The 9,651-nt window shown below is 35.9% G+C and overlaps 1 protein-coding gene across 6 annotated transcripts; it reads left to right on the forward strand.

The window, feature by feature from the left end:
• Positions 1-839: 839 nt before the first annotated feature.
• LOC140860033 (regulator of nonsense transcripts UPF3) lies at positions 840-9,651 on the forward strand. Of its 6 annotated transcripts, XM_073262774.1 has the most exons (14): positions 840-1,041; positions 1,117-1,272; positions 3,337-3,443; positions 3,662-3,757; positions 3,900-3,998; positions 4,138-4,217; positions 4,811-4,918; positions 5,450-5,591; positions 6,576-6,649; positions 7,825-8,278; positions 8,400-8,486; positions 8,575-8,693; positions 8,784-8,833; positions 9,007-9,651. In XM_073262774.1, exons 2-13 carry the CDS (start codon positions 1,133-1,135, stop codon positions 8,820-8,822), a joined length of 1,545 nt encoding a protein of 514 aa, XP_073118875.1. In that variant the 5' UTR covers positions 840-1,041; positions 1,117-1,132; the 3' UTR covers positions 8,823-8,833; positions 9,007-9,651. The 6 variants fall into 6 exon arrangements, with proteins under 6 accessions (XP_073118875.1, XP_073118878.1, XP_073118876.1 ...); XM_073262777.1 differs by having other exon boundaries at positions 840-1,272; positions 7,852-8,278; XM_073262775.1 differs by having other exon boundaries at positions 840-1,272; positions 6,585-6,649.

The raw sequence follows: 9,651 nt of genomic DNA on the forward strand, positions 1-9,651 counted from the left end.
GTTGAAACAAAGAAATTTGAGTGTAGGAAGTTAAGAGAAAGAAATATTTGGGTTTGGGGATTTTAAAATAATTTTTCCTTAAAACTATGTTTGAGTTAAAAAAATAGTTTATTTTTTGATAGAAAAAAAATTATTTTTCAGTAAAATATAGTATAACTACAATCATATGATTGAAAAATATATTGTATATATATATTTTATTTTTTACTTACTTTTTCATACACTTGATAAAAATATTAACTATTACAATACGTTGAAATTTATTATTTATCTTGATATATTAAGTTTAAAGGATGAGTTATTTTTCAAATAAAAGTTTATGATTTACAATATCTAAACCCTTCAGTTTTTACTAAAATATACTAGCTACTGGAATTAATATATATATATATATATATATATATATATATATATTCTTATGAAGCTTGTTCCTATATATAGTACAAATTATTTATGTTGATATAAAATTATTGATATGCTAATTTTAAAAGCTCGTGAGGCCGTAAGCAAGAGAAATTTGATTTCAAATTTGAGTACAAAACAATAAAAACAAAAATTCATTTGAAGCTCTTTCACATAACAATTTTGAGACATGGATTTTGAGATATGGATATTTGATCCAACCCGATATACAAAAAAAAAAAAATTTATGTTAAAAGATTTTTTTATACATTCGTGATATCATGTCACAAAAAATCTATTAAATAATACACATAACTCTAAATAAGTACAAAATTAATTTGAAATACTTTTTGAGAATATATGTGTACATACATAGGTGATAGGTGATTTACGAAAGCGAAGACATTTATCATCTACTCTATTCTATACATACATATATGTTAATGTGTGTGTATATACAAAATCCCCACAAATCTACAATTTCTCTCTCTAATTCTCCCTAAATTCCACAGCTTCGAGTTTTTATAAAAAAAAATTCTGCATGGGCAGTACTCCCAAATCCGAATTTCAAAATTAGGGCAAGTATCCACAGATGATGAGAACCCGGGTGGCCAAAATGTAATGCCCGTGGCGCTCGAGGTGTGATTTGATAGGGATTCAAGTCAATTCAAGACTGTATTTTCTTATTCGTCGTAACTGTAGAATTGGTGTTAGGGTTTTTTCGTTACGCATGAAGGGGCCGCTAGATCGAACGAAGGTGGTGGTGCGGCATTTGCCGCCGACTATTTCCCAGTCCAATTTCATCGAGCAGATCGATTCTCGCTTCTCTGGCCGCTACCGTTGGCTTTCGTTTCGGCCGGGCAAGTCAAGGTTGGTATTTTTTTTGGGGGATTTTTATTTTATGAGTTCTTGGTTTTAAGTCCGTATTAACAACAATCGTGCTCGTTGGAATCATATTTGTGTGTTCGTGGGTTTTGTGTTCGAAGTTTTATTTCGTTATTCATAACGTGCCAGGTTTTTAGTTGATTCGTAAATTAAGCAGGATGCAGGTTGGCATTTGGTCAATTTCCTGATAAAATGTGAACTTCTAGGGTAGCAGGGGAAGGGGGTGTTCGTGTACTTGGGCCTTTATCTCGCTTTTTCTTTTATCCTGGAGTTTATCTTACAGGCTGGGAAGCAAGTTAGCCATATGTTTTGAAATGATACAGGTTCAGATAAGCGTAAAGATAGCTGAAAGAGTGATCAGCATGTGGTCCAAGTACATGCCAAAATTCTAGGGATTTGAGCAAGAATAAACTAGTATTTCATCTTTTAGGTGTGAGAAAGAGTTCTTATTTGTTTCTGTTATGATCCAGTCAACTGGATTTATTTTCATGGTTTTGGGTGGTTGAAATCGAGATTGTCTTTTTCTAGTTTTGTTGTTATCTTCCATTTATGTTTCCCTCTTGTATCTTACTCATATTGATATTGATGGAGCTAACAGAAAAGATTGTTGTGTTTGGCTCTGTCTCATTGTGATATTAAATTATTTTACCTTCAATTTTTATGCTTCTTGGTTGGAGATTTGACTGCAAATTATATTTCGATTATAAGGTTAATCTTTTGATTCTTGGAGTTTTATGCTTAGTTGCTTACGATATTACAATACTTCTTGTGATGCTGTTATGATGATGTTTGCTGTTGCCTGTTGGTGGATAACTTGGATTCTTATACCGACTTTTGAATGTGCCATGCGGCATTCAGTGGACCATTAGCTACACAAAAGATATCCGTTCTCGACATTTGGGACTGATTCATGTTTTTTTTATATCTCAGGAAATCAATGATCATTAATTGTATGATGCAAAATACATTTTTGTAAATAATCTCCTTTTATCTTTGAAATAAGATTTTTTCGCCGGATCATGTATGAAAAGTGCAAAGTGCACTAAGGAGCCCGCATTTCTTGAGTCTAGGCACACGGTACTAGATGAGATGCAGGCCTCACATAGTTTACTGCATTAAGGTATAGCATACTAAACATGTGCGACACAAATTATCGAAGTAAATAAGTATGCATGATCCTAAGCACGAAATGATATAATATTACATTGAATAAACCCTGGATCCTTATATTTAAGGTGCAATTAGATGATGCTTCGATCCTCCAAGGCGTATCGAGGTGTATGCTTCACTTCACAGTCACAAGGTCTGAGCCTCACGGCCCTCACCACCTATCTGGCAAGAGTATGAATCTGTCTCCATGACCCTAAACAATCTGCAGTGCCTCCACCTTTGGTGGGAGATGTGGGATGAATGAGCAAAAAAATTGCAACTGAAATGTGACTTCCTGGATGTGGGAAATGACAATTGTTGAGGATTAAACTTGAGACTTTTATTGATATTTTTCACCTTGTGTGTGTGCATACTATTTTGCCATTTATTTCTCTATCAAATACTTCATCAGTATTCAGTATATGGAATATATGTTTCCTTTTTGAACAATTGCTGAAGTAGTCTGGCAGATTCGATTTATCGGTTCTCTCCTGTTCTTAATTAGAAAAAAATTTGGAAGTATGCCAAATAGGCACAAACCATGTAATGAACATTTTGGTAGTGAAAACAGAATTACTATTTTTCCCCTTTGACATTTAGACCTATCACTGTCATCATTCGACTCATTGCCTATTGGAAAGTTGAGGACTGCCTTAGAAATGTGGTGTTTTCCACTTTGAGAATAAGGCGATTAAGTTCTTTCCTGAGATTTGAGATTGCAGTTACTAGAAAAGGTTTGCTGAAATAACGAATTTGTCCCTGTATTTCAAAAACAAAGAGGTTTGTGCTGAATTGTTGCGTTCACGAGGAAATCCAAATCACGATATGTAATGTACTTCATACTTTACCCTCCCCACTCCCTCAATTTCCCTCTCTAAACTTATATATTTGCATTTGCAGCCAGAAGCATATAACATATTCAAGGGCGAGCATTGACTTTTACAAATCAGATGATGTGCTGGAGTTTGCTGAGTTTTTTAATGGCCATGTTTTTGTCAACGAGAAAGGTAATGTTTGCCGGAATATTGAAGAGGTTCATAAGATGGTTTGAATAAGCGGTAGGGTATGGATTTAGGGACTTTTATTCGCTCACCTTATTGCTGCATCTTGGGCGGCCTTTTGTGTTGTTTGGTTTTGTTTATTTATTTATTTATTTGTTTTGTGTGTGAAAAATAATCAAATATATATTTACTGGATGTTTAACCCCTTTTTTCATTTCTTTCAGGGACCCAATATAAAACAATTGTTGAGTACGCCCCTTCGCAGCGTGTTCCAAAGAATTGGTCAAAGAATGATGGTCGCGAAGGGACTATATTGAAAGGTAATCTTTTGTCTGCTTGTTGCGGGTATCATAAGTTTTATCTCTGTACAAAAGTAGCTTCAGATGCTGATTGTATATGATTGAGATGCCATCATCTAATCACTGTCAACCCTGCTTTCCTTTTTGTCGGAAAAATGTGTAGATCCTGAATATTTGGAGTTCCTTGATTTTCTTGCAAAGCCAACTGAGAATCTTCCCAGTGCAGAGGTACAATTGGAGAGAAAGGAAGCAGAACGAGTAGGTCAGTCTAGATACTTTTGCAGCTTATACGGACTTAGAATTAAAGCTGAAACCTAGATGTATTATATTATTCAAGGAAAACGTGTCTCGGAGTAACAACTTCAGTTCTTTAGTTAAAGCAAATTCACATTTTCTTTTAGGTGCTCCGAAGGATATTCCTATAGTTACCCCTTTAATGGACTATGTTCGTCAGAAAAGAGCTGCTCGGGGTGGAGCTCGGGTAGGAAATCTTATCATTGATTGCAACTAGACATTTCTTCCAATTTTGACACATACAACTGTAGTTGATTGCTACTTGAAAAAGAAATTATTTGTTTTTCTTGAAATATTTCTTGGTGTTCCACCAGAGCATCATCAAGCTAGGTGTTTCCTAGCTTTTTTTCTGAGGAAGGTTTCCTGGTCTTTTTGACATCTTCCAATTCGAATATTTTACTTTTTCATCAACCACAGGTCATACTATAAAATTTCTGTCTCTTGTTGACAGACGTGCATAAAATAGCAACAGCAGGTGGCGGTGATTTGTTGTTTCACCTTACCCCATCTCTGTGCTCGTGTGTGTTCTGCATTATGAAAAAGCGTACATTATTTTACCCTCAGTGAAACAATTATATGGGTGGTGGAGATTTGCAGCTTTGATTTCTCTTGTTTTATATCTATGTTAACACAAGTGTTTATCTAACACCGAATGAGGGAATGCTTGAGTTACTGTTATCCTGCTTATTGATAGTGAGATAATCATCTGTATGGTTTTGTTGCCCCCACTGTTTCGTGGATTGTGAGATAATTTGTAACATATCCATTTTATTGCCATAGAGAACCATTTTGAATGGAAAGCCAACGAGGAGAGTCAGTGGAATGCTCTCCAGGAATACAAGCTCAGGATCTTCAAGAAGTGGCTCAGAAAAAAGAACTTCCACCATGGTAGATTGTTGTTATTATCTTTTGGTTGGATATTATTGATGAAGACTTCTAAGTTCTAATTATGATTGTTCGGTGGAGATTTTGTTTCTCATTGCTGAAATCTGGATTGTACTTCTGATGTTTTTGTTGAATGTGCCATTTTATATAGTGGTGGTCATTTTCTTATTTCATGAAAGTGGTGCTGTTCGATGTTGATTGATCTGTCACTTGTAAGTTTATTGCTCGTATCTATCGATGGTTGACGAGCAATAAAATTGTGACATGATATTGTATTTTTCCCTAAAACCGGTGAATAGTGTGAGATGGTCCTGGACCTCAGTTTGCAATTGTTTTGGGGATCACTAGATACCTTGCTGAATTGACTTGCTGCATATGGATCAGCATTACATCTTTTTTTATTATATTTGTGAGTTTGTTTTGCTTTGTGTGTTGGTGTGTACTGTGACAAGAGCACTGGTAGGAAGGCAGCTTTGATACTGTGACTGGCAATGTTTATCATTTAATAATTGTCATTCAACTAAATTTTTGCAGTACGTGTTAAGGGACAGCTCAAAGGGCTCAAGCAGCAAGGACAAATCATCTTCCATGCCAGTTTTAAAACATGATGAAAGGCTCTTGGACAAATCTGTCAATTCAGTTGTAGTCTCTGGAACTGATTCATTGGAAGGGGAAGGTGGTAGATTCAATGCCCAGTTTCATATATTTATGATGATATATTTTGTATTGATAGACTGCCACAGTCTGTGCATACTTGATATGAATATGATACCAGATTATCCTGGATGATATTATTTTAATAAATCCCCTTCTGATTTTGACGTTTCCATCCGCATGATTGGAACTTGGGAGACTTCTTTCTGTTTCCTTAGGCTTTTGTATCTGTAGTTTTTGTTAGGATGAACGACATGTTTATATTGCTAATTTGTGATTTTCTCTGGGAAATACTGTCACTAATTTGTGGGGTAGTTGAACGAGTCTTTCAGATCACTGCATCCCTGGCCTGTTTTGGCTATGTGCTTTTGTGAACAATTTCCTTGCTACTCTTTTGAGATTCTAGAGTGCGGAGATAGACGACTTGGAGTTCTTAGCTTGTTCTACAACAAATGGAAGATCCATAAACTGAAAACAGCGAATATCAATGATGCATGAATATAATGCTTTAGACTTCCAGGAATTCAATGAAGAAGGAATTATACACCTCATCTCTTCTTTGATTCCCATGTGTGCTGTTGATATGTGGTGAAGATTTTGTTTGTTCACTCCTTTATACTCTATTTGGTATGCATGCCCACTTCATTCAAGCAGAAGTATAAACCTTGTCTCTTCATTTTGATATGCAGTCATGGTTTTTTATGTATTCATATCTGCTGTTGATATGTGGTAATGGTTTTGTTTGTGTATCCATTTCTTATAAGCTACAGGCTTTACTAGTGTCATTTTCCCATCTTATCATGTTTTGAGCCAATTTTGGAATCATTTTACTGTTTTTGCTGTCCTGCATGTTGGTTTTTTATCAAATGCTAATGTCGATTTTCCTTCGAGGACACCAACTTTTTAAGCAAATCGTTAAGAGTCTGCTCAACTGTTAGAACGAATGGATCTCCTTTTGCAAATTTTCTGTTATGCTTTTTTTACCAATGTTTTGCACATGTTTTAGGTGGCTCAGGTTCCTCTGAAGTTGGGAAGCAGAAAATCATACTGCTGAAAGGGAAAGAAAAGGAAACCTCTAATGTAAGCCTTTATATTGCATTCTGTTTAGATTGTGGATTAAAACGCATGAGAACAAAAAAATTATGTATCAAAATATCCGATATAGATGATTTCTGCCATTTGTTTTGGTTTTATTGAATTTATGGTTGTGCCTGCAAATATGAGTCGGCTTTCAGAACCTTTTTTTTTTTAGCGTGCTTTTCAGAAGTTTTGAATAGAGAGATATTTATCTTCGTATCATGTTATCTACACAAACAAATTGGCTTGACAATTACAGTTTTTTTTTGGAAATGATGGAAGTTGACCAGTTGTGGCCAGAACTGTAAAGGAGGTAGAAATTCAAATTGTATTGCAAAGTCAACTGCAAAAGTTTCCTTGGAGACCTATTAATTTGAACCATTTATAAATCACTAAAGTGGCCTTATTGATGGACTCCAGTGCCAGTGTATTTTTACCCAGTTTCTTCCTTGTCTGGTAAAACAGCAAAACGATGCACAAAATTATTGAAATGAACATTCTAAATTATTCTGCGGATGTAGCATTGTGCTATTTTTCGCATAAATGTACTGGAACATTGCCTTTTTATGTTGCCAACTTCTCCGTTACTGCTTATATGGTAGTGCTGTAACTATAATTCAAATTTATTGTGCTATAAAACAAACTGGATTGAGCTCGTTCTCTGAATGAATAAATCAAACTATCTATGCTGTGAACCTTGGTTTGCATGATTAAATTTTGGTCTGTGCTTCTTTCTGATGAAGTTACGCCTATGAGCAGACCTCTCGTGGAATCATTTACTGTGCTATAAATCAATGCAGCTAGCTTTTATTTGCAAATGTAGCAAGTTGGATTTAAAAACTTCTTCTAAAACTCGCTATGCCATATACCATAGTAAACTTGACAGAAAACTTGAGAAAATTCTGGTGGGGAAAAAAGTGCTGGTGTGAATATTCCGCTGACTTAATTTTTGGTATTATACGCGTTATGTGTCTTGAGTATGAACTCCAGCGTCATGCTATACACTTACAAGTTCACTAAAGTTTTAAGCCACTTACACTATTGTTGTGTCTCAAATCATGTTCAATGCACAGCTCGAGTTTATTTTAGCTGACTTAACAGCTATCCTGCTCCAGGAGAGTGTAGAAGAATATATATCATGAGTTCTGTTCTATTTATTTATTTCTTCTCGCCTGAAGGCTTCTGGTGTTTCATCACTGCAGCAGAATGCAGCTCCTCCTGCCAACAATTCACACAGTCCAGTTTCTCTTAAACAGAATCACCGACGTGAATCTAGTGACAGGATTATCAGGAGTGTCCTTAATAGGGATATTCGGCAAAATCAAACATTATCTGGATCGCAATCTGAACACCGAATTCGCAATTTAAATCAGGACAGAGACAAGAAACCTCCTCGTCCCACAAATGTGCAGTCATTTCAGAAGAATGCAAATGGGTCTCCTGAGGTTAAGGTATCCAACCATGATTCCCAAGCTTTTCATACTGAGAAAGAAGAAAGACGGACAAGGAACAGGGATAGACCTGATCGTGGTGTTTGGGCTCCTATTCGGCGATCAGATGGATCGCATGCAAGTGATGAATCATTATCATCCTCTGCTTCCCAAACATCCCAAGTAGTGGATTCTTCTGAAGGTCAGTGATTAGTGATATTGATTAAGCAATAATTTGTTCATCCTTGTGCTTTGGATTTATGTTATCAAGTCTTGGACATTGTAATGATTGTTGTTTTGTTTTTGTTTTGGAATTCATGTAGATATGAAAAATGATGTGATGATTATCCGTGGTGGAGAGTTCAGACATATTGGAAGTGGTCGTGGAGGTCTTAATTCTGTTGGCAATGGTTCGTTGGAACTTCGAAAATCAGAAGGATATATGATCTTTTCTTTTATAAAAAATTTGACTGACTAATATTCTATGGATTAATATAGGTTCTTATAGGCAAGGGGGTCGGCGTGGTTCGGCATATAATATCAAGGATGCTGATGGCTCCCAAGTGGAAGGGAAATTCCCAAAGAGAGGGGCTTCTTCTGGCCATGTTTCCCATGAGGTGTGCTTCATATCAGATGCTACACTCCCAATTATCAATTTTCATTGAACTTATTTTTTTGTATTTTGCTTTAAATAATTTTTTTTGCAGAAGCAAGTGTGGGTCCAAAAGTCCAGTCCTGGTTCATAGTTTTGTTTATGGTAATATTTCATTCCGTAATTTATACTATTTCCTTCTTGCGTGGTGTTACTTTTCAAGAATGATTGTCTATTAGTTTATTTTTATGCAACATACGGGGTTAGAGAATTCTTGTTTCTTCTATTCTCCACTACTATAATTTTATGTCCGTAATATAATTGGGCTTTCTCTGCAGTGAATGCTTTTGGTCAGCTACCACACGTGAGAGAGGCTGGAATAGTATCTTGTTGGCAGAATCTCCTGCATTAGCTGGCATAACGGAGACAAACAACGCGTGCGTGGAAGACAGTAGAGGCCCTTCATTTTTGGCCTTAGGCCTAAAGATTCCATGTATTTACGGCTCAGTGCAAGGAAGAAAATATTATCCAAAGTAGAAAATGGTCAAGAATAGGAGCAGCAAACAAGCTTAAAAGCAGACGCAATCAACAGCATCACCATTTTCGTCGATATCTGAATAGTGGGATAGTAGTCATTTCCGGGACTATGGATCTTCAATTCTTGATGTCGATGCGCCAGCAATCAACGTAATTAGCTTACTTTCGCTGTAATGTAAATACGAATCTCGAATGGCGTGTGCTGCTACCATTAGTTACTATATACTAATGCTTTTGTCGAGATGTTTATCGCTTAGCTTTGGTGAGTATAGATACTGTTATAGCCCAGATTAGTTTCAGATTTAACTGTTGCTGGGTTTGGTTAAGAAAAGATTTGAAGTTGTTAAGAGTGCGTGCTTTTGGTTGTAAACTATTACACTAAACTTGTGTGTATTTGGAGGTTTGATGATTTGAAATCAGAGCTGGCATTAAGCCTTGTTTGGTCT

Source organism: Henckelia pumila, chromosome 4 (assembly GCF_033568475.1).
Source record: "Henckelia pumila isolate YLH828 chromosome 4, ASM3356847v2, whole genome shotgun sequence".
NCBI lineage: Eukaryota > Viridiplantae > Streptophyta > Magnoliopsida > Lamiales > Gesneriaceae > Henckelia > Henckelia pumila.